This window comes from Spinacia oleracea, chromosome 3 (assembly GCF_020520425.1).
Source record: "Spinacia oleracea cultivar Varoflay chromosome 3, BTI_SOV_V1, whole genome shotgun sequence".
Taxonomy (NCBI): Eukaryota; Viridiplantae; Streptophyta; class Magnoliopsida; order Caryophyllales; family Amaranthaceae; genus Spinacia; species Spinacia oleracea.
This window is the reverse complement of record NC_079489.1, coordinates 55,716,647-55,742,305: the sequence shown is the minus strand read 5'-3', so window position 1 is coordinate 55,742,305 and position 25,659 is coordinate 55,716,647. Positions and strand designations below refer to the sequence as shown.

Below are 25,659 nucleotides of genomic sequence, written 5' to 3'. Positions count from 1 at the left end.
TGGTGTGGTCGCCCTAGACTTGTACGTACCTGGAATACCTAAGTACGGGGGCCACTGTGCGAATCACAACTTACTAGAAATCAACTCCTATAAACACAATAGAGAAACTTAATTTATCCATGTTTACTAAATTTCCAGCAACTTTGTTTAGTTTTAAAACACTTGAATTAATTAGAACTTAATCGTTCATTAATAAAATAATAGTCTCAATCAATCGTTTAAAACCCTAGCATGAAATTAATTTATTTTCATGTATAAAACCATTAAAAGTCGACGTTTTAAGTCTTTACAATATTCTGAAAAATATAATTGATTATCATAATTAAATTCATCATCTAATTATGCTAATCAATCGCCCATAAGGCTTAGATTAAAACTCCAATCATAGTTTGTAATTAAAACCATTAAAACTAATAAAAATTGAAGCTTTAATATATACTTCAAATCTGAAAATTATGATATTTCAATTCAAAACATTCTTCAATAATTCAAACATACAAATCCTCAAAATTCGGTGTTCATAACCGATCCCAGCATTTTAATTAATCAAAACCAATAATAATAATATAATTTAAATACGGAATTGAAATAGAATAGGCAAGGAAGAAGAGAATTATACCAATCCGGCCTATAGCACGGTACAAACACGATTTGAATGTGATTGGGCACAAAAGAATCAAAATATACGGAGTATACGGAACAACAACAACACACACAACACACACGAGTGTGTGTTGTGCGCAGCAGGCAAGGGAAGCAGCAGTAGGGCTTCGGCTTTGGTGCACGACGGGCACGAGGGAGAGAAAAGAGAGACGAGTGTGTGTGGGCGAGGGCCAACAACGCACAGCAACAACAAGAACAACACACAGCAATAGCACGCGGCTGTGCTGCTGTGCGGGTCGAGGGGCGTGAGAGGCGAGAGTAAAAGAGGGAGTAAATTACTGCAGCAGAATTTTAGAATGCTCATAACTTTTAATCTACAACTCGGAATTGATCAATTCTTGAGGCAATGTTCAAGAAATTTTTGAGATCTACAACTTTGTAGAAGAAACCATTTTCTGAAAACGAACGGAAGTAGGATAAAAACGGCCAAACATAAGTTCGACGAAAGAAAGAAGAATTTAGGGTTAGGGTTTTATGTTTAAGTTTAATGAATAATAGGGAGCGATTTTGAGGGTGAGCACCTATATTTATAGGCTTAGGAAACTCAAAGATGGGCTAGGCTTTAGGATTCCTTTTCGGGCTTCATTAAACATAGGATGGGCTTGTTTAATTTGTTTGGACTTGAACTTGGAATTGAATTGGGCTAGATTCATTTAAAATCGTTTTACTTTTGAAACCCAATTAAATTCCCAACATTAAATAATAAATTCGTTTAATATTCTAATTAAAAAAATACATTTAAATAACATTTAAATGTGTTTTAAATTCTAAAAATCATAAAAATACTTTAGAAATATAATAAAATATATTTATAAAATACAAATACGAGGTATTACAGTTAATAAGTAATCACTTATTCAGAATTCATAGTAAGAATATAACAGAACTAGACAGACACTTATAAGCAATGCAAAGCATAATTTTTTTTTCCTAGAAATATCTGTGTAATGTTCTTATGTCTGACTAATCCCTTTTCTCCAATTTTTTTTTCTAGAAATATCTGAGTAAGTTCACAATAGGGATAAACCCAAAAAATACTACTATTAAACTGCCGTAAATGTCAATTTAACCGAGAATTTAGAATATGCAAAAAAAATGTTATTGAATGAGATCTTCAGGAAGCGATTATACCTCCAGGCACCTTGTTACAACCTTGCCATTTTGAAGCACATACTGCAGCATCGTAGCCCGACGATCTGAGAAGCTTCACCAAAGCATAACGAATACAATTCCATAGCATATACCAGATTTAACAAGCTGAAGCTCCTTTACATCCATAGAAAGTAAAAGAGATTGGACCACAGACTGCAAGTCACTCACATACTGATCCACCGAGCGCTTAAAGAACTGCACAATGACAACGAGCAAATATAAATCTCTCCTTCACAGATATATAGAAGAACTCACAGAGTAGGTACAAGAAAAGGTAGGGCAATATCTTATGTGATAGGCATCAAATCACAAAAGCTATATCAATAGAGTAAAAAATGAACCAAATTGAATACTAATAGTATAATACCATCACAAATCAGACTTTGTCTTCCCCAAAAAAGTAATTTTTGAACAAGCTACACACATTCACAATTTGAGACACCTGAACTAATATATTTTCTGCAGCATTTAACCACCACATATTGAAGGTAAACACAAATACACAAATTTAAGCTTGAAATCGAATTAGGTACACAGAACACAAACAGAGAAGCTGCTTCTAACAGAAGAATCAAAACTCAAACTACGGAGTAAAAGTATTTGTTTTTCCTCAAAAAGTAAAGTTTCAATAATTTTAGAACAGAATTACATTCCCTCATTTCCAAGCAAATATCAATCACATCTACACATTTCTTTGGAAGTGGATTCCGCAAATTCATATCCGTAACTGAAAGCTATCATTGTCCAAACACAATTATTGTAAAGTAATCCAATTTTCCAAGAACTATTAACCATTTCCATCAAAATCAACCAATTGGTAATTACTTCAAATTCAGTTGCATCTGCAAATCAGTACGTTTTGATTTGGCAAATACTTCAAATATAAGTAACTGTACAAGTAACATCTAAAAAATAATTTTTTTCTAGCTCGTAAAGTACATCTAAACAAACAATTAGCATTAAGCACATCATAACCAAAATCCTGATCACACAATCTCAAAAATCAACGAATTTAACACTATCATCAGCTGATTCGGACAAACCCTAAATAAAAGCAAGATACAAAAAAAAGATGGAAACCAGAAAAATTTTGATTGAGAAAAATCAAAGCCCTAAATCTTACCATTTTAAGCTGAGGAACATTAGCACGATTCTGCGCTCTGGTACGACCCTGAACGGCGGCATTCTGTCTACGCAAGAAAGCGTCGTTGTCTCCCATGTTGCAAGAAGTCTCATAAAACTAGGGTTAGGGTTCTTGATTTTTTGGGGGGATTAATTTCAGAGGAAAATTGGATTGAGAGGAGAAAGAAAAGAATGCATCAGATTGCCAGAAAATCGGAAGAAAAAGAGGAAAGCCAGAACTGTTACATGAATTTGTTGTTGGAGCGAGAAAGAGGAAAATCGGAAGAACGGGAGAGGGTTCAGGCTCACAGATTACAGGAATTTATTATTGGAGCGAATTTTTTATCGTGAACTGTTGAAGCGTACAAAGGATGTACGCTGCAACAGTAACGGGTTATTTCATGGGGATTTTAAAATGTACGCTGCAACAGACTTTTTTGCAGGGAACAATTAAATTGTACGCTGCAACAACCCTTTAAAGGGTTTGACCCGCGTTGACTGACTGGTTGTTGAAGCGTATTAATACATGTACGCTGCAACAAGGGGGCTGCAACAGGGTTTTTTTTTCTACTAATGACATCAACTCCTGGTCCCTTATTCCCAAACTCCTCGTAATAAAGGGTAGACAAAGCAAAGTCTTGTCAGAACGACATCCATCCCTTAGGTGATATAATTCGAAAGATTTAATCCAATAAACTTAATTCAACAAAACCTAATAAAATAAATAAACCTAATACCAAATACTAATTAGAAAACCTACCAACTCAACGATATCAAAAAATCTAATAAATAAACCTAATACTAAACCTAATTCAAAAAACCTAAGACCTAATCATTTTATACGGGGGAGTTTTAGTTCAATGTTGAGGTAAGTCAAGTTAGATAGGTTAGTTCAATGTTGGTGTCTTATATTATTGATTTCCCAAATAATTAGAGCATCCACGATCTATCACACATGTAGCACATAAATTATTAAGTAATTTCGATAATAAAGGCGAATCAAATTCGGAGATCAATGTTGTTTTTCTATCCACTTGCATTAAGCTATCTCGTATTATGTAGTTTTGTTGTTGTTAGTTGGTTTCTTTCTGTAAGGAAACGAACCAGTTTACTTATTTGTATCAAACTTATCAATGAGGTCTTGAAACATAGATAAACGTTCAGAACACGTATACAAATCTTTTTGAACATGTGCAACAATAATTAGAACATATGTAGTATGCAACAATACTTTATAACATAAGCAAGATGATATCATATGAAAGTAAAAGTTATAATTCCCAAAAAGCATACAAAAGTAGATGATGTAATTCAGAGCAATCAAAAAGACGAAAATCAATAAGTTTTCAATTGACTGAATGGCAATATATGGAAATAACAATAATTCATTAATTGTGAATTCAATACCGGAATTAAATTGATTAGAAAAGTAATTGAAAAAAAGAACTCACTTCTCTGAGTTGGTGTTGAGTTAGCATTCTATCCTTCACAGTTTCTTCCAATTCTTTCTTCTAATACGACAAGTCAAGCAAGATATTCACCATCAAGTCCTGAAATATAAAAAAACAGCAATCTAAAAGAAGAGAACCGAAAATTTTGGCGAAGATGTTCATCAAAAATTCGAAAACAATCCGATGAAATTGAAGAAATCTTAGGAGAGAATTAACAAAAACTAATTATCCTCTCTCCATAATTTTAAAATAGATCCAAATTTGAAAATCATACCTCTGAATTAACCTAAAATACGAAAATCGTAAATTTTGGCAAAATTGTTCCTCAAATTCGATATAATATCTGATGAAATAGAAGAAATTTGAGGAAAGTTGATGAAGATGATAGGTGATATTGTGTAGTAGATCATGAATTCGCATAAATTTGCTGAAGAATTTGCTGAATTCGCTCAAAGTTGCGTTAATTTGGGGCAAATATCCCCAGAAATTGAAGAAGGAAGAGAGAGAAAGTTGTGAGGAAGGGAGAGCAAAAACAGTTTAGAGAGAGAAAATGCCGAGAGAGAAAAAATGCCGAGGAGAAAGAAGGGGATAAGTCTGCAACCGATATACCAAAATGCCATTACTTTTGTTTTATTTTGGGCGGTTAGATTAGATTTTATCCTACGGTTCAGATAGTGTTCTTACAGTAAGAAGTGTATATATATATATATATATATATATATATATATATATATATATATATATATATATATACATATTAGATTCCAAACCCATACCAGGTACGAACCAAACACCCCCTAACGAATGTGATATCAAGGGTTAAATTTTGAAAAAAACAGAAAACTGAAAAAAAAAAAAAAAAATTGTACGAACAGACCCTAAAAATTTAAAATGACTACCAAAAGGTCTTGCGCGCACAAGGTGTACAATAAATTTATTGTACACTAAGATAACTTTTACCTAGTTTTGATTAACTTTTATATTAGTAAAATTTTTTTGATAGAAATGATTAAATGATTAATTTTATACATTAGTAGTGGTTTTGAAGAAATATGTTTTTACTGAAATGAAAAAATTTATCACTAAAAAATAGATAAATTTTACATATAAAAGCTTAACTTTTAAACATTTTGAGTTAACTTTTACTCCGGTGTACATTATTTATTGTACACCATTTGTAAATAAGAATTTGTGAATGACCACTGTGCTTCGTCAGCAACTTGCTGTTGTTGGGTATTTCATCACATCACCGCACCTCAAACTTTTCCTTACCCTTCCTCCTTCAATCTTCCTCAAACTTGAAAAAAGTTTGAAATTCCAAAACCCCAATTTGAATTTTCTCTCTGCTGCGATCTCCACCTTCAAAAATTAAATCTCCCCCCGTCTCTTAATTAGGGTTTCTCTCTCCCCTCACTTTTGTGGATCTACTTGTTTCTTCGATCTCTTCCACTTTGCTTTTTTTTTTTTTTTTTTTCTTGGATTCGATTTTGATTTTTTTTAATCTTAAGAAGCAAGAAAACGAACATGGAGGCGATCGAAGAATTGTCGCAGCTTTCTGATGCGATGCGCCAAGCAGCTTCTGTGCTTGCCGATGAAGATGTCGATGATACTTCTTCGTCGGCGTCATCGTCTCGTCGGAACTCAACTTTCCTCAATGTTGTTGCGCTTGGCAATGTCGTAAGTTGAAATTCAAATTCTCCTGATTTTATGCTTTTCCGCTCTATTTTAGTTCCCGGATGCTGGAGATCTAGTTGTTTATTCCATTTTTGGATTTATTTGAAAAGGTGTGATTTTGAGAATGTTACTGCTAGATTTTTTGGGTTAGGTTACTTTAGCTAGGATTTTCTGGTTAATGTAGCTAATCTGCTATTGATATGATCATCTGACGCTGCTTAGACTCTGATTTCGCTAGTGAATTGCAAGATTTGAGATAGTGTCGGTGTTTTTTGCACTTTGCAAATTAGTTCATGATAATTGTCTGTCTTACAATTGGTAGAAAATCGCGGTTGATGCTTGCCGTTTTAGTATTAAATGGTGGTTGTCTATATCAGCATTTGTAATATTGATGCTACTTATGCCAGCTGAATAGGAGCGTTAGATTAAAGTGATTCAGTCAGAGAACTTGATTCGATTTCAGCTATAGGGCTTCTATATGATAATCTTTTCATCTCTCCCAATCCATTAGAGCTTTCTCAATTCTAACATTGCTTTCCTGCTTCTAATCCATGGATCCGCACCTGAATCTTTAATTTGAAGTAACATATGTGTCTCCAGGGCCGTCTTAAACATTTCGGAGGCAAAAAAACCAACTGGAACTTTTTTTGTGAGTGGGAGGTAAAAATATGGTATTTGTATCAGCATGCTGGTTTAACTACGTGATTGTTCTCTAAAATGATGCAAAGAGAAAATCAAATAATTATAAAAAGTGTAATGACTGAGACATGCATTATTTATATGATCATCTTAAAACACCGCGTGCATCTGATTTGAGGCACAGTATGATGGCATCGAGCATTGTTTGTGAATATATGATGTATTTGCAAAAGATTATAAACATCGCCTAGCTCATCGGAACCACAAGTTGATGCCCTTAGTTTTCTGTATTCCTCAGTTGCACCATGTACTGGCTTCTATCCCTAACTCCATCACAGGATTTCACTAGTTCAGGGTCATCCTCTTGGCACACAAATTTAGCTGTCTCCCCATCACTTTTTTTAACACTCTTTTTCCTCACTTCTCCGTTTCTGTTCCGATTTCCATTTCTGTGTGTGATAGCCTTCATTCAAGCTCTTGTGGAGTACATTTTACTTATTCTCTTGGTGTTTTGGGTTTTAGGAGCTGATTAATCAAACAGGTTTTGGGTTCAGGAATACGAAGAAAGGGTTTTGTGGAAGCCTGTTGTTGCTTGCTTTTGTTGGGTCCATTTGGCTAGAGTATTGCTAATTTTTTGAGAACCAAGCTCTTAGGCTTCATATAGAGTTCATTTTTTAAATAGTTTATTGTCTTTCAAGGATTTTTCGCTAATGACGTATTCCTAGGATATTTCCATTAGCTAATGTTGTATTCTTGCAGCTGTATCTTTTATGATTTCACTTAGCCCTTGTACCTTTTCATTTTTTTCTGGTGCCAAGAGTGCATTAGATGATAGCTTTGAAGTTAGTATTTTAAGGATACAGTTTGCTGCTGTTTTTGTGTGTGTGTGTGCATGTATGTGTGCGTGCGTACACTAACTGTAGACCTTTTCCTTATGATTGTTCAGGGTGCAGGTAAATCAGCAGTGTTGAATAGTCTGATTGGACATCCTGTTTTGGTAAGAACTTTTAGTAAGAAGTTGATATCTATTTGAAAGTAAATGCATGTTTGTTGAAATTTTATTTATTTAATTTCACTTTGTTGTGTGTGGACAGCCTACTGGTGAAAATGGTGCTACACGGGCTCCCATAAGCATTGAATTAAACAGAGATGGCTCTCTAAGTAGCAAGTCCATTGTTTTGCAAATCGACAATAAAACTCAGCAGGTGTCTGCAAGTAAGACTCCTCAATAAAACATGACCTCTTTGCTTTCTACTTCCTCCGTTCTTCGTTTATCGCAACAATTGTAGTTTCATTCTCCCTCACACAAAGTTAACCATAATATCCTTAATAATCTGTAAGTAAATATCATACGAAGTTGATATTTTGAAATTATAAATTCAAGGCGAATCTAGCAAGACTCTACAGGACTATATTTTTCCTTACTATCACAATAGCCTTCTGCCGATTTTTTAGTCTTGAGGCACCCACGGCAGGATCCGTTATCTTGGCAGGAATTCTTTTAAAATTGGGATCGGAAAGATTTTAATTGTCCAAACTGGAAACAAAAAAGGAAACTTATAATATCGTAGCTGCTCATGGTTATTTTGGTCGATTGATTATGGCCGGTAGTTTGTGAATAGTATAGAAACTCAATAGAACGGAGTAAGTATAATTTATGGTTGTTAGTTTGTTACTATATAACCTATTGTCCTCAATGAATGGTATATTTTCCTCAGGCTTCTATATAAATTAAGTTCTTGCGACTAATCTGTTCTCTTACAATTTTTGGTTCACCACAGGTGCCCTTAGGCATTCTCTTCAGGATAGGCTTAGCAAGGGTTCAACAGGAAAGAGTCGCGACGAGATATACTTGAAGTTGCGTACGAGTACAGGTTATTTTTTTCCTTTGGCTTCCACTTCTAGTAAATGCACATTGTATTATATGCTTCAATAATTTTTTGATTGATATAGCAAACTGTGCATAATGTTATCAGCCTGGAATAGGTTCAGTATTTTGTTTTCTGTTGGTTGGCTTTGATCCTGAACAAAGATGTAAAGTTGAACTTTATTCATGTGATAATGGAGACCCTAAATTATGATGTAATTTCATGTGTGCCAATGTTGCAACTTTGCAAGTTAAGGAGATTCTCTCTTGTTGTGTTACCTTTGACGATTTTGCATTTGTTTTTTCAGCTCCACCTTTGAAATTAATTGATCTGCCTGGGCTGGAACAACGGATTGTGGATGAATCTATGGTGAGTTGTGTAGTGTTTAAAGTAGGTGTTTGGGGGTGATAATTGGTAGCAATTTGCATCTTCTCAATTTTCCTATTATTATGTGTTGGGTGGATGGTCTTATTTTCGTGATCTATCTTTCATTAGGTCAGTGACTATGTGGCACACAACGACGCAATTTTGTTGGTGGTAATTCCTGCTTCTCAGGCCCCAGAAGTTTCTTCAGCCAGAGGTCTCAGACTTGCCAAGGAGTATGATTCGGAGGGTGAGTTTGAGAACTGTGTTTCTGTACGTTCATTAAGAAATTCTTATAGAAGTAATTAATTAATATTCTTGCGTAAGATACTCGCCTTTTGTGTTGGTCTTTGCTTTTGGTTGTCAGTCTTCTTTCTTTTTATTAATTGTAGGAACGAGGACCATTGGTGTAATCAGCAAAATCGATCAAGCCGCCTCAGAACCTAAAGCCCTTGCTGCTGTTCAAGCTTTGTTGTTGGGTCAAGGACCAAGAAGTACAGCTGATATGCCATGGGTTGCTTTAATTGGTCAGTCGGTGTCAATAGCCACGGCTTCTGGAACTGCTGGATCCGAAAACTCCTTAGAAACTGCTTGGCGAGCTGAAAGTGAGAGCCTTAAGTCTATCTTAACTGGGGCTCCCCAAGGCAAGCTTGGTAGAATAGCTTTAGTGGAATCTTTGGCTGCACAAATACGCAACCGTATGAAAGTCAGACTTCCAAGTATTCTTTCTGGGTATACTCTTTCTGCCATTGCTTGTGCTGTCTTACTGGGAAAACAAATAACTTGGTTCTTGATCTGCTAATGCCCTGCCTTATGTGCATATGTGGTGATGGTGATGGTCATTGCTTCCAGGAAGCTACAATTCTTAATGATTTGCCTGTACTTTTTCCGTATTTTATTATTGGCAATGGTTTTGCATTACTTCTTTTTCTGCTTTTTAATTTTTTTTATACACTTATATTTGGGTTTTTAGGAGGCCAGGATTGTCATGGATTTCCCGTATTAAAATAGATGTGACCTGAGACTAGTAGTATAGTGCTTTTTCGAAGGGACATCAGTCTTGACTGAAAACTAGTACTCCCTCTTTTTTTTTTGTTTTTTTTAACTTGCAGCACTTGCCAATGCATCATTTGACTTCAACATATTATAAGGTGTTAAAAAAACCGGAGGGCGTAATAAGTTGGTTTAATAGTTAAGACTTCAACAAAAAAGTGGGGTAGAAAGATAAGAGAGACTATTGGCAGTTTTGTGTTAATGAACTAAAAAAATTGTTAAGTAATGAGTAGAAAGAGCAGTGAAGTGATGTTGGGAGGTGTTCTTCTAGAGCTGACTGCCTGACTCTTAGTTGATAGCAGCGGAACATTCCCATACTTTAATATGACCTATAATAATTGCGTTTCTTATTTATCTCATTTTGGCAATTTATGCAGACTCCAGGGAAAATCTCAGATAGTTCAGGATGAACTAGTGAAACTTGGCGAGTCAATGGTTTCAAGTGCTGAAGGTACGAGAGCATTGGCATTGGAGCTTTGCCGTGAATTTGAGGAGAAATTTTTGAGGCACATCACTGGTGGTGAGGTAAAGGATTTTCATTATCGTGGCGGCAATTGCATTCCATGGCTTGCTTGTCTAAGAGTTTATTACGTATATCGCCATTATCATGTCGTTTCTCTTGGTATTTGATGTGCCGACACAATATCTGAATGGATATTTGTTATTATTGCTTTCTAATCTAAACTGCATTGTATACCTTTCTTAGGGCAATGGGTGGAAGATTGTTGCCAGTTTTGAAGGAAATTTTCCGAACAGGATTAAGCAGCTTCCATTGGAAAGACACTTTGATATTAACAATGTCAAAAGGGTACTTACCCTTTCTTTGGATTTGCTATTTTTCTTCTTCTTTCTTTCCTTTTGGTATTTCAATTTATTATTGTAGAAGTTGGATTCAATTAAATTTGTTTCCTTATCTCATTTCTGTTCTATCAGATTGTTCTGGAAGCAGATGGTTATCAACCATATCTTATATCTCCAGAGAAGGGGCTAAGGTCTTTGATAAAGAGTGTCCTTGAAATGGCAAAAGAACCGTCGCGGCTTTGTGTTGATGAGGTGAACAGGCTTATGAATTTTTTGTATCATCACATTAGTTACAGGCAACATATACCTTATTTACTTTAGTATGAGGTTTATTATAGACGACGTACCTTACCTTTGTGGCGAGTTATTGCGCAATAAATTGGTATGGATGAATATCTTCCGTATATTTTGGGCCACGGCCATCGTATGAGTTTGCAATAGTCTCATGACTCATCCATTTATGTGCGTCCAATCCATCACTCAAAACAACCAGATTTCACTTGAAAATAAGTTTTATCTGAAGGATAAAACAACCAGTTTACAATAGTCTAATCCATTTATTTGCATCCTTCACATAAGACTGACTTTTACCAGTATATGGGGTTGTCCAACTTCATGTACTATGAACATAACAATGCTGTACTGATTCTTTGGCAATGTTTGTTAAAATAGGTGCATCATGTACTGGTCGATATTGTATCTCAAGCTGCAAATGCTACACCAGGCCTTGGAAGATACCCACCATTTAAAAGAGAGGTAATGTTGCACTTGTGGTTTATTACAATTCCGGATTTTTGCTGTTTCTAAATCGAATGAATTAAGGAGCGAAATTAGGGGGGGGGGGGGGGGGAGTAGAAAAAGTAAAAAAATAAACAAGTCGGGTCTACTTTCTCATTTTATTAAACTTGAAACAGGTAATTGCAATTGCAAGTTCTGCTCTTGATGTGTTTAAAGGCAAAGCAAAGCAAATGGTAGTTGACTTAGTAGATATGGAGCGTGCCTTTGTTCCACCACAGCACTTTATTCGTTTGGTGCAGAGACGGTATGTTCATGATGTTAGTATCTTTCTCATTTTAAGGACTGTCTAAAGCTTAGTTGGGAAAAGAGTCTGGGATGTAAAGCCACCCCCCACCTCCCCACCCCCCTTGGAAATGGAGTTAGGATGAAGTAGCTTGGCATAATCCATGGTTAATCTTTAATTGTTTTTGTCTGATAATCCTGAAGTATGTTGTGGACCTTGATATTTTGTGGATCACATGCATGCTATCAAAGGAGAACGTTATTATGCTATGGTATCCTTCTTTTGCCAAGATAGTGGCTACTGAATCTATTTGTCATCAAGTTCCTTGGGTTTATACTTGAGCTGTATAAATACGAAGTAGTAGTTTATTTTTGGCCGTGCAACTGTCATAGCAATCTACTTGGAATAGGCTATGATTTACTGTTAAATTATACTTTGACCTTACCTTAATATAATATGTTTTCACATTTTTTCCAATTATTTTGCTGAAATTTGCATCTAGACATTTTAGTTTATACCCACAATTCCTTTCTTTGTATTGAGCTGCTAGGATGGAGAGACAGAGACGTGAAGAGGAGGTGAAAACTCGATCATCCAAGAAAGGGTCGGACGCGGAGCAATCGATGTTGAATAGGGTAGGATATCTTTCTCGTTTTTATATATTTTAAATTTCAAATTGCATGATTGTTGAGCGCAGTGCATGTAATGGCCTTGCTAGTGTGCCAATTTGTGCTTCAAAATTTCTGAAGGTTTTTCTTTTTTAGGCAACAAGTCCTCAGACAAGCAGCCAACAAAGTAGTGGGAACTTAAAATCAATGAAGGATTCAAAGTCTGATAAAGACAAAGACAAAGATAAAGAGGGACCAGAGGGTTCCGGTGTGAAGACAGCTGGGCCCGAGGGAGAAATAACCGCAGGTTTTCCCCCGCTTTTTTTTTTTGAAATCATTTGTTTGGCATTGCCATTGATTCAATTAAGATACTTTTCTGTATTTGGTAAAATCTCGCGACAGTAAAATAAATCACTAATATTTATTAGAAATCGTAAACTTGATACTGCTGACCTTGAACTTTTATGAATGTATTTTGTGTTCACATGTCTTTTGACTTTGTTAGTACTCTGTTTACAATGTTTTTAGTTTCTAATTTCAAAACTTAGAGAACTCCTAAACTCAACCTAAGGCAGCCTTTCTATTTAAAGATTACACCAAATTCTTCTGTTCCATTTTCAACACTTGACATGCTGAAATTCTTCGGGGATTTTGGGTCTATTGTTGGTGAGGTGTTCTTATACTTCTAAAATGTAAGAGATCGTGTTTTCCCTTCATCTCTGTTGCTTCCAATGAAGGGACTATTACTATAGACAAAGACCCAATGTTCGAAAGGATTCCTAATCTGTCGAATGAAGCCCTTTTTTGTTAAGTCAATTTATCCACAAATTATGATTATCAATTGTAAATTATGAAATTATCCAAAGGCCCACTTCTGGTAATTTCTTAGTAGGTTTAAATATGAGTGAATCTATTTATCGAATGTCACTTTTGGTGGAGGTTACGTTTTCGGTTTGGCCTTCTACCAAATGATCATGCCTTGTAGGATGATGTATTGGAAAAAGTTCAAAATCGTTAATTGTTTTTGGTGAGAGGACCAATGTGTATTATTATGATTTGAACACTAAAGAAAATGACAAACAAAAATAAAAGTGAACATCTTGTAAGAATGATTCTTTTTTCCAATGGCTGTAGCATTCTACCTATATTATTTTCCTCTAAATAATATCCTCAACAGTCAATAAATTGACTTAACAAATTTATTTCAAGTTTTTAACATCAAAAGATAGATAAAACAATTTTTTTTGGCAGCTGGCAGCCAAAGTTCATCTTTCAGCCATTTCTGTGTAGTGTGACCTCTGTACTATCATTCTTATTTCCAGTCTTCTGTGCCCCCTCCTCCCTGGCCTAAAAATGGCTTGGGGTGAAGGGATGTTTCTAGGATTGCCTTGCGTTCTAGCCTTGTGGTAAGAAGCCCTTATCTAAGCTACTTTAGCAGGTTGGTTGTGGAAATAAAATTGACTGCACTTGAGGGGGATGAGATAAAGAGTTGTTAATTTGAGGGGTTTAGAGAGTTGTTTTGGGGCCTTGATTTGACATTTCACAACTGTCCAACATAATATTCTTCCTACATCTCATTGATGTGGGACTGCAAGTGCTTAGCTACTCTTTTTTATTTTGGTTAAATAGCGAAGTATTTTGGTTAAATGGTTAAGCATTTCCGATGGAGCCAAAGATTCATTTGTTCTTTTGGCTGTCGGATGTAATGGACTTAATCAAAATGGCTCTTAAAACCTCTTTGCTTCCTTTCCATGAAGTAGAAGATGGTCGTCCCATTGTTGTCCCGTTACGCTTTTGGGTCAATTGGAAACAACCTCTCTGCAATTGCAGGGGTAAGGTTGCGTACATCTGATCCCCCCTTACCCCGCTTCTTGCGGGAGCCTCTTTGAGGCAATGGGGTAATGATAATGAATGATGTTTTGACATTTGACAAATGTGGAGGGGTTGTAGAGGAAATGAGAGGTATTGGAAGGAAGGAAATTTGATCCTTGTATAGTTGTATATGCTATCTGATGGTTGGAGATCTTTATATAATAATATTAACTTAAAAAATAAAGGTACAATTAGACAGTAAAATTAAAAGTCTATTAATCTAACCTAGTTGCTAGACAAAAATGAAAGACATGTTGGACTAAGTGAGTTTTTTGTGGAAGGAGAATAGATAGTATAAAAATATAATTGTCTTTCCATTTGTATATGTCCTGCCATATTTATACCATTGATCATGAAGAACATTCAACAGTAGTCACTGAGTATATCTTATATGATCGCTGCACTGCACGCGCAGCATGCATGCACTCTCCAATGACTTGGATTATTTATAGTTTCTCTTTCTTTCTTTTTTCTTATATTTTTTTTTTGAAAATTTCAGGTTTCTTATTGAAAAAGAGTGCTAAAACTAACAGTTGGAGTAGAAGATGGTTCGTGTTGAACGAAAAAACTAAAAAGGTAGGTACTAGCATTTTTTATTAAATCCAATGTCTAAGTGGTTGGTGCTTCAAAAGTTTTTGTTGGCTGGGTAGTTATTATGTTGCATTTATCAACTACTTTATCCTCCCTACTTCTCTTAGCCATTAGATGTACATGTGGAGTTTCTTTATTTTATTATGGACCTTTTTATCTTTTACATTTTTCTGGGTGAAATATCATTAGCTTTATTTGGTCTGTATACAGTCTTCCCTCTTTTATTATTAAAATCCAGTCTGTTGTTTAAATAAAGTGAAATCTGCCATTGACAATCGGATGGGATTGAAAGTCACTGGCTCCTGGTGGTGAATCTGGTGATGCACTGAGTTGTGCCCAGTATTGTGCTTGGTTTATGATGGTCAGATGGATTTGAATTCCAATTCTTCTTTTTATAATGCGTAATATGGTTGCAAATGATGTGATTGTTTATTTATTCTTAGATTCATTTACTACTCTGAAGGTACTACTTCCACTTCTACTTAAAAATAATTAAAATGGGTTGCTGCCTAAAAGAATAAGAGTTGTGTAAGACCTCTAGTTAAGGAACATCAGTTTGCTTGAAGACATAAGGGATACCCTCTTTGATAATTGCTATGCTTCTCCATAGCTCAAATGTCTGACGCTTGTCTTAACTTTATCCCCAATGACATCATGTGAGCCCTTTGACGGGATTTCCTGAGGATTTCTCCAATACCCATAAAAAAAAAAAGTAACCTTTATTGTTGTCTAATGTCACTGTTGTTTTATTTAAAGTTTCCCGCCAGTGCAATATATCAGTCAGCTAACATTAGGGTTTATAGTCTATAGTTTTTGAAAGTAATATTGTGTTTAATATTAAAACACTCCCTCATTTTTTTTTAATTTAAAACTAAGAGTAGTTTGGTTTTCAGTTTCGAGGATTTGACATTTGTTTGAATGCAGCCCTTGTAAAGTAAAAAGTATTCATTGTTCGTAACTGGAACGTGACCCTTTCCCTGACTTACAAGCAAAAGTAGCCTTTTCTTTCCATCGAATGTAACCCTTCAATTATTAAACTAACCCCATGTTACTAATGTAATCTTGTATTCATGTTTTGACATTCGTTTTAATGTAACAATTTTGTATCCGAAGTTTCTCTATTCTGGCTTATAAGTAAAAGCAACCTCATCTTTCAATAAATGTGACCTTATATCTGCTAAAAGCACTCCTTTCCTGGCTTGTGAGTAAAACTAACTTTTTTCTCCACAATACTTTTTTCTGTTTATAGGGACCATTAATTCAGTGAATGTAATCTTGTTTTCATCTGTTAGCATAAGGATATTTTTCATTGGGTCTTGAGTCTTGAATGCTTATGTGGATATTAATTCATACGTATTGATATTTATGCCTTATCTTGCAGCTTGGGTACACAAAGAAACAAGAAGAAAGACATTTCCGCGGTGTTATCACTTTAGAGGTAATAAGCACTGATGCAATTACTGTTACTGTTACCTTTCTTTATTTCTGGTTGGATATCTGCCATTGAACTTATATGAGGGGCAGCAGGATATACACCTATAAAAGTCCTTTAATTAACAATGTTTACTGAGCGCAAGTGTTTTATCTCGTACCTTTTAAAATTGCTTCAATATGTAGACTTAAAAGTATAGGTATGTGCTTATAGGTATGTGCTTATCAAGCCCTTGTCAATTAAAATTGGTCTGGACTCTTAATCTTCAATTTATTTATTATGTCATTACAAAATTGTTTTCTCCGTAATATGCCAAGATGCAGATTGTATTTTCTTTTAACTAAAAGGTAAGACATAAAATGACAGTAAAGAGAATAACAACAATAGGGGTGAATTAAAGCGCCTCTGGAAACTAGAATTGACAGACCCATATAAATAGAGCTAAGGGAACATCTGAAATGTATTGACCCTACCCCAAAAGCTTTTAGAGCACCCCCATCTGCCGAACAAACAGACTAAAGTTTGCAAATTACATTATAAAAATGGCAAGGAAACAAGTAGAATCCAAGATTCTAAACTCGTGCTTACCTAAACCTTTATATAAATTGCTTATTATTATTCAGGAGTGTCAAATCGAAGAAATTACTGACGAGGAAGATGCCCCTCCAAAAAGTTCCAAGGACAAAAAGTCAAATGGTCCTGATAAAGGTCCCAGCCTTGCATTTAAGTTGACGAACAAAGTACCGTACAAGACTGTTCTTAAAGGTTTGGGAAGCATATAACTTTTTTTCGTTCTGTTGTCTGACCATGTTTTGGCTCAATAAGAATTTGTTCATTTTATATGCAGCACATAGTGCTGTCCTGCTGAAAGCGGAGAGTGCGGCGGACAAGGTTGAGTGGTTGAACAAGTTAAAAAACTTCGCAACACTTAAAAGTGGTCAAGGAATGGGTGAAGCTGGGCACCCAATGCGTCAAAGTCATTCTGATGGTTCGCTTGTGAGTTCATTTGTCTTTTTCTTTTTGTTGTTTGGCTGGAGGTGGGGTTGCATTTGCAATTTATTAGCTGGTGTTGGAACTTCTATTTCATGGGAGATCCTTCACTGCTTATATCCGGGTTAACCGTATCATGAATTTCAGGAATGCTGACACTTTATTGTAGCTTCGGTTTTGTAGGACTGTCTTTCTCACCCCATGAATCATTTTATTGTGTTAAAGGAATTGCTAGAAATCACTAAAGAAAGTGACTGACAGTTTACTTATGAGAAGCAAAAAGGGGAAATAATGAATTCAGAAGGTTTTGGTTGCCTTTTCCCAAGTGGAAATGCCCCTATTAGTACTTATATCATTTCAGTTTAGAGAACTCCAATGCATTTCTCAAAAGGTGCCATGGAGTTGCTAATCATTGATAATTCATCTCAGGAAAGTTGTAGCAATAGTGAAGAAGCCTTTTACAGTTTTACTGACAGTAATGTGGCAAATTTTTCATCCTATTTTTTTCTTGGTTACTCATGACGGAGCTGCAAAACCCCTCATAGTTTTTACCTTGACTCTTCATTTTACCTCAAATATCCGTGTCGGATCCTCCACACCCGGACATGAGTATGTACACTTCGACACTTCATTTTGTACCCAATCATGCAATTTTTGTACAAAATAACCGTGTCGGACACTTGGACACGTACCCGAGTGCAACTTTGGTATCTTCCCTCATTCGTCTTAGATCGCTGGATTTTATAGCCTGCTTATTGGGTTGATTATGCATTAACTATCAAACTTTTTAATATCTACCATTTACAATATTTGGTGGCTTGTTGCATCAATTAGTTTGTTTGTAGAATTGTAGTTTGCTAATTTTTACAAGGTTATAGGATACAATGGCTAGAAGACCTGCAGACCCAGAAGAGGAGCTTCGCTGGATGTCTCAGGAAGTGCGTGGATATGTAGAAGCCGTTCTAAACAGCCTTGCAGCAAATGTGCCAAAAGTCTGTATTCCTCCCTCGTTTTCGTTTTCTCCTACCATGACATGATTTCATCTCTTATATACTTTTTGGCGATTGAACAGGCTGTAGTTCTTTGCCAAGTGGAGAAAGCCAAAGAAGACATGCTTAATCAACTGTACAGTTCCATAAGGTTAGGCTTTCTTCATGATTTGAATTTATGTGAGCTTGTTATAACTAATCAACTCAAATTTGAGATATTTCTTAACTTAATAGGCCTGATTTTTTTTTTAATGTGAACATATTAGCGTTAATCTCATATTTAATAAGGGTTGTTTTGCAAATTTGTCGTTTTTATTTATTTACTAGATTTTAGCCCGTGCGATGCACAGATTCTATTAAATTGTTATGTACATACCAATTTTATAAACTTCGTATTAGATTAAATTAGTTTTTGATTTTGTATTAAATTTCATTTTATTTAAAAATAAATAAATTTATGAGAGTGTTTGTTTTTGGATGAAATTGTATATGCGTAATATTAATAATTACTCCCTCCATTTCTTTTTTATGTATCCATTTGGAATCTGATGTGGTTTTTAAGAAAATTGGAATATTGGTTTGTATGGGTATATGTGTAATGATTGGGTGTAAGAGAAATGATTGGGTGTAAGAGAATATAATAAATAAAGGAGTGAAAAAATAATAAAGAAATAAGGTAAGAGAGAGGAGTGATAATGATGGGTGATAAAGGAGGTGAGAGAGTGGGTATATGGGGAAGGGAAAAGAATTAAATATTATGGGTGGGGAAAATTAGGTGGGAATATGGGTAGAATCTTTAGGTATTTTGGTAATTAGATAGAAATGTAAGGGTATTTTAGGATAAAATGTATGTCCAAAAATAGAATAGATTCTAAATGGATACAACAATATGAAACGCTTAAAATGGAAACGGATACAACAAAAAGAAACGGAGGGAGTAATTAATTAAAATATATACGTGGCGTTTAATTATTTATCTACGTGACACTCGAATTTTTTAATTCAAAATTAATTTTGAAATCTTATTTTTCATTGGCCGAAACCATTAGATTCCCTACATGGCGCTCTAATATTGGATAATGAATTTTATTTATTTTATTTTAGATTAGTGTTTGATTTTGAATGAATTTTGTTTTAGATTTTTTTTAATTATTATAGTGTTTGATTTTAGATGGAGTTGTATATATTAGTAATTAATTAATTAATTAAAATATCTACGTGGCACCTAATTAATTATCTACATGGCAATCGATTTTTTTAATTCAAAAATAAATTAGAAATCTTATTTTTCATTGGCCGAAACCATTAGTAATCCTAGGTGGCGCTCTAATAGTTCAGCAAATATGCCTCCTTTATATATGTATATTAGATTAATTAATTAAAATATCTACGTGGCACCTAATTAATTATCTACGTGGAAATCGATTATTTTTTAATTATTATAGTGTTTGATTTTCGATGGAGTTGTATATATTAGTAATTAATTAATAAAAATATCTACGTGGCACCTAATTAATTATCTACGTGTCACCTAATTAATTATCTACGTGTCACTTGATTTTTTAAATTCAAAAAGAAATTAGAAATATTATTTTTCATTAATTGGCCGAAACCATTAGTAATCCTAGGTGGCGCTCTAATATTTCAGCAAATATTCCTCCATTGGCCGAAGCCATTAGATTTTTCTACGTGGCTCTCTAATATTGGATTAATGTTTGATTTTAAATTGAAATTTATTTATTTTAATTTAGATTATTGTTTGATTTCGGATGAATTTTATTTTAGATTTATTTTTAAATTATTAGAGTGTTTGATTTTAGATGGAGTTGTATATATTAGTAATTAATTTATTAATTAAAATATCTATGTAGCACCTAATTAATTATCTACATGGAAATCGATTATTTATTAATTATTAGAGTGTTTGATTTTCGATGGAGTTGTATATATTAATAATTAATTAATTAAAATATCTACGTGGAACTTGATTTTTTTTAATTCAAAAAGAAATTAGAAATCTTATTTTTCATTGGCCGAAACCATTAGTAATCCTAGGTGGCGCTCTAATCTTTCATCAAATATGCCTCCTTTATATATGTATATTAGATTTTCTTTAGTTTTAAATACTACCTTTTTTTTTTCCTGCCCTTTTATACTCGCTTTTTGTTTAGGGTATTTATTTTTTTCTACTCACTTTCACTTTATTCCATTTTGGAAAACCCCTTTTACTATTTTACCCTACAATATATTCACATTTTCACACTCTTTTTCTCTCTTTATTCAACTTTTTCTTATACCCTCCCATTTTTTTTGTAACTCTGTCTCTTACTTAATCCACCTTTTTCAATTGTTTTTCTAAAGTACGTTTCTACAGTAACCAAGTCAAACAAAAAAACCGACTCCCTTTGTTTTTTTAAATGCATCACTTGCATGGGCACATAGTTTTAGGAGGTCCATGCAAGGTTATATTTCTTCCGTTCCTTAATTATTGCACCATGGTTGACTTTACGCTCTCCAGACATGACTTGGACTCTTACTATATGGAATTATGTATAATTGAAAGTTATAAAAAGTTGATATTTAGAAAATAAATATCGATACGTATCTAACAAAATCACACGCGATTATAATTTTTCTTGCGTATGAATAAAAAAGATGACCAAAGGGAAAGTGTGAATAATGTAAAAACCCAAATGGTGCAACATTTAGGGAATTTTGGATGAATTATAAAAATGTGTAAGTGGGCAAATAGATAATTTATTTATTAACGTAAAACAATAACGAGGGACCATGATAATGATTGCATATGAGAGATGATGGTTTTTTTTATTATTTAAGTGAGAACCATGGGAGAGAGAAACAATAAAATATTTCGAGTGGGGATTAATGAAAGAGAGAAATAATAAAATATGATAGAAAGTTACCAAATGTAGATTTGAAACACCCATAATAAGCAAGTGATGATTTAAAAACCCGGAGGGTGTAGTACATGAGTTGTCTAAAGGACTATGTCTGTGTATCTTCATTATCATTATCATTTTCCCGTTGCCTCAAAGAGGCTCCCACAAGAAGCGGGATAAGGGGGGTTCGGACGTACGCAACCTTACCCCTGCAATTGCAGAGAGGTTGTTTCCAATTGACCCAGAGGCGATAGCGGGACAACAATGGGACGACCATCTTCTACTTCATGGAAAGGAAGCGAAGAGGTTTTAAGAGCCATTTTGATTTAGTCCATTACATCCCACAACCAAAAGAACAAATGAATCTTTGGCTCCATCGGAAATGTACATACTATGTCTATGTATCTACTTGGTCAAAAAAAAAAAGTTGGCTAGAGAATTATGCATAATCTTCATCCTATTATTTATTTGTTCTACTTTATTTTAAAAATGAGAAAGAGATCACCAAGGGCTGAGATACCTTATATGTGAGGAAACGGTTAGTCGTTGGTGGTGCCCACTCCCTCTTACAATGTACTTCGTACAAATATTTGATAGGAGTAATATTTTTACTACATACGAAGTACATATGAAGAAATAATTAGAAAGGGAAAGATGTGCTGCTAAACTAACAGATTTATCAATAATCAGTATAAATAGAGGGTTATGGTTTTGTTTTTTGAGGGAATTAGAGGGTTATGGTTGTTTAATTTGAATATTCAAGCTGAAATTCTTTTCCCTCTTTTATGTGAAATTCTTTCCCCTTAATTTCTCCATTTCGTTTTCTTCTGTTAATTTTCTTGAATGTTCCTGTGTAAATTCCTCTTTTATCTCACACATTCTGTATCTATGTATGTCTGTGGCCTTTCTTTTTAGTGGCCAGAGTTCTACGAAGATTGAAGAGCTCCTTCAAGAAGACCAGAATGTGAAACGTAAAAGAGAACGTTATACGAAACAGTCATCTATTCTATCAAAACTTGTGAGGCAGTTAAGTATCCATGATAACCGGGCAGATGCTGCATCTGGGTGGTCTGATGGTGGTAGTGGTGCAGGTAATGCATATCACCTTCTTGAGTATTCTTCACCATACTGTGTCCACCTTCCAAACGGTTCGAGTACTACATGTTTATTGTTTCCTAATTCTTACTAAAGATTATGGGAAGCTGGGAACAACCAAATAAGCGTGCTCTTCGAAATTCTAATTAATTGCAAGAATACCCAACATGGAAACATAATGGTATATGTAGTTTTGCTTCTTGATTTACCTTGAAAATGTTCTATCCACAATCAATGTAAGGTTCTGGTTTTTTAGATAACAAAAATGAGACATATAATCTATGTCAAATCATTTTGCGGTAGGTTACATTGATACCGTTCCCCACGTGCGGCAAGTGAGGTGGATTGGGTAAGGGGTTATCCTATGTACTAACAATAGGTAGTAGGGTGATGTCGATTAGAGATAGTGGTCACCCCATTTCCATCTGGCCAAAATAGTTCAACCCGTCTGTTAGGCGATAGCAAATTGTAGGGAGTAGCAGTGATATCATATTTAGTTTTGTAAGGATTGTCAATTGACAAATGCCAATGTAAATGCTAATGGATTTCCATCCTTAAACATATTTTTATCCGTATAAATTCCTCAATATCACCTCTGTGATATGGAAATTTATGAAGAAAACATGATATTTGAGGGTTGAAAAGCATTTTTCGTGGACATTGGCATTAGGCTCTCCTCACAACATTGCACTATAAATCCATTATCATTAATTCATTATCACACACTGAATGGGCAATAAGAGCTTATTTTAAAAATCTTGTTGTCTTGATCCCAGTTAACAAATTCATGTTCATGAAATCTAACTGCCTTAGATTATATTTCATCTTTATTGACCATAATACTTATAATCATTACTTCCTCCGCCCCCATTAAACTTCCTTTTTGTCCCAGGTTCATTTTAAGGAGGGAACTTTTAGTGAGCTTTTGTTGGTTAAAGGTGAAGGCAAATGAGGTAGTGGGTATAGTTTAATGTTATTCTAGTGGATTTGAGAGAAAGTGTTGACCCCGTCACCCAAACCGCCGCAGCTCCGCCTCTTCACACACCTGCGGATCACCTACCGACGACACATACGCGTCTAACAACCTAGAACCCTCGCAAGATCCCGCCTCCTTGACCTACTCTATTTATCCCTGCTTCTCCACCCCATTCTCTTTCTTCCTCGCTAGAACCCCCCATCCACCACCGCCCAACAGCAAGCCTAGACCCCCTGCACCCCAACTCCTTCAGCCCTCACTTACTCTCGCCCATTCCACTCTCACTCTCATTCTCGCATATCTCTTTCTCTCTCCACCTCCCTAAAGAGATAATCAATTGTAGTTGGTGATATTTCAAAGGAGAGAGGAAGCGGCAGGGAAGGGAGAGAGAGATGGGGCGCAACCATGGGGGGAGATTAGGGGAGACAGCCATAGAAGATGGCAGCCATGGATATGCGAGGAAGAGAAGGACAAAGTCTTTATAAAATTTAAATTTAAATGGATTTGGACCAATTAGTGTGAGACACATGTCATATAAACTAGTTAATCCGGTTACTAAGAGGTCAAAGATCATTCAGGGAAGATACCTCTAAAGCTTGGATTACTCAAAGCTTGGATTTTAGAAGATCGGGCAAAGGGTAAATTATATTTTACAAATTTTCCTTCAAAATATTAGCTGGTCAGTAGATATTCAAGTGGCTGAATATTGGGTATGAAAATTTAGGTGGATGCAGCTGTGCTGGTGTTGGGGAACCATCCCTCAATCCCGCCAACCCCTCAGTTAGTTAAGTGGAAATATCCCTTTAAATGGCTGTCCTTACCCTCGGTATTATCTGGATTCTCCAGATTTTAGGAGCTTGAGAATCATGTGTAAAAGTGTTCTTCGTACAGATGCAGTGAGAATTTCATTGTTTGCACTAGATAACAAAACTAAATTCCCTCCGGTAACCTAAAGAAAAAAGATAAGAAAATCACAGGCATAACCTGGGACGAAGTAAGGCTCTATGTACCTGTTCAAATATTCCATGGCTCACATAGTGCTATAAGCAATGAAAATAGTGACCTGTACCCACCCAACTCGAAATAATTGACCCATACCTGAAACTTATTAATCTGACATGCTCCTAGCCTAACTGACCCAAAATTTATTTAACTAATAATGATGTTTTTTTTTATTTAACGTTAGTGTTGATAGGCTCTAATTTGACCTCAACCCGAGTTGACCAAAAGTGAACTAAAAACAAGCCAAAAAACTCGTCCTTTATAATCTGAATGTGACCTGGCTGAGCCTGGTTTAACCAACCTGCTTCATTATCTTCCATTTGAGTGGTTTTGCAATTGCAAGCGGTTCTAATAGGCATTTTACTGTGATTAAATTTGAATCACATTTATGGAAGGGGTTAATTTACATATCTTTATATTTCACTATATAACCTTGTTGGAAGGATTTCATCATAATTTTAGTTGTCCTTTGTGACATATGTCCTATTTCACTACTCCGGCCTGTTCTTTAAGCCTCTTGATCATACATTTGTTGAAATGAATCGTTGCTCTGTTTCCTTTAGTTTCTATGAATCTGTTACTGAAGACGTAGTCTTAAATTTGTGCAGAAAGCAGCCCCAGAACAGGGAGCTCAGGGGCTGGGGATGATTGGAGAAGTGCATTTGATGCTGCTGGTAATGGTCCAACAGATTTTTCTAGGACTCACAGTCGACGGTACAGTGATCCAGCACAAAATGGTGATCTGAATGGCGGATCTAGCTCAAACTCAAACAGCCGTCGCACTCCAACACGATTGCCCCCGGCTCCACCTTCATCTGGTAGATACTAGATGCTCGTGGATCGAGGTTATGATGCCTGATTTTATGATTCGTGTAATTCTTGTTGGGGTGGATGTTTTAATCTTGCTCCCTGATATTGAGCATTTCTTCTGCTCTCCTTTATATGTCATAATAGTTTTGTAGATTGGGAGAAAAAGAACAGGTGATTCATGTAGATAGATATTGGGCGGCTTTTTTTTCACTATTGATGACTCGATTTTGCAACGTGTCAGGCAGTTTGTTCATTAAAACTTTCTTGTTTCCCTCCCTTCTCTTGGGGATGATGCCCTTTGCGCATAATGATTGTTAAACTTCTTTGCCAGAGATTATCAAAGAAATCACAAATACAACAGTTAATTCGTTTTCCAATATTTTCCCATATAAAAAAAGTTAATTAAAAATATCTTCTCCGTTCATTTTAAGTTGCACATTTTGAATTGTTGCCCGTATTCCGTGTATAATATATTTAATTGTATGTCTGGATAATTTGTACTTAATTTTTGGGAACTTTTAGTATGATTTGATTTAACTTTTATATTATGAAATTTTTTTATGGATAAACATTTTAAAGGTTACATG

General features: G+C 35.1%; 1 protein-coding gene across 1 annotated transcript; it reads left to right on the top strand.

Annotated features, from left to right (window-relative positions):
* Window positions 1–5,625: 5,625 nt before the first annotated feature.
* On the top strand, window positions 5,626–25,331 carry LOC110777327 (dynamin-2B). The gene is made up of 22 exons (XM_021981936.2): window positions 5,626–6,065; window positions 7,648–7,698; window positions 7,796–7,916; window positions 8,483–8,575; window positions 8,877–8,938; window positions 9,065–9,182; window positions 9,325–9,664; window positions 10,363–10,510; window positions 10,692–10,793; window positions 10,919–11,038; window positions 11,459–11,542; window positions 11,701–11,828; window positions 12,358–12,442; window positions 12,572–12,722; window positions 14,787–14,863; window positions 16,260–16,316; window positions 16,934–17,075; window positions 17,158–17,306; window positions 18,179–18,292; window positions 18,373–18,440; window positions 22,105–22,280; window positions 24,871–25,331. Exons 1-22 carry the CDS (start codon window positions 5,913–5,915, stop codon window positions 25,089–25,091), a joined length of 2,760 nt encoding a protein of 919 aa, XP_021837628.1. The 5' UTR covers window positions 5,626–5,912; the 3' UTR covers window positions 25,092–25,331.
* Window positions 25,332–25,659: the final 328 nt, after the last annotated feature.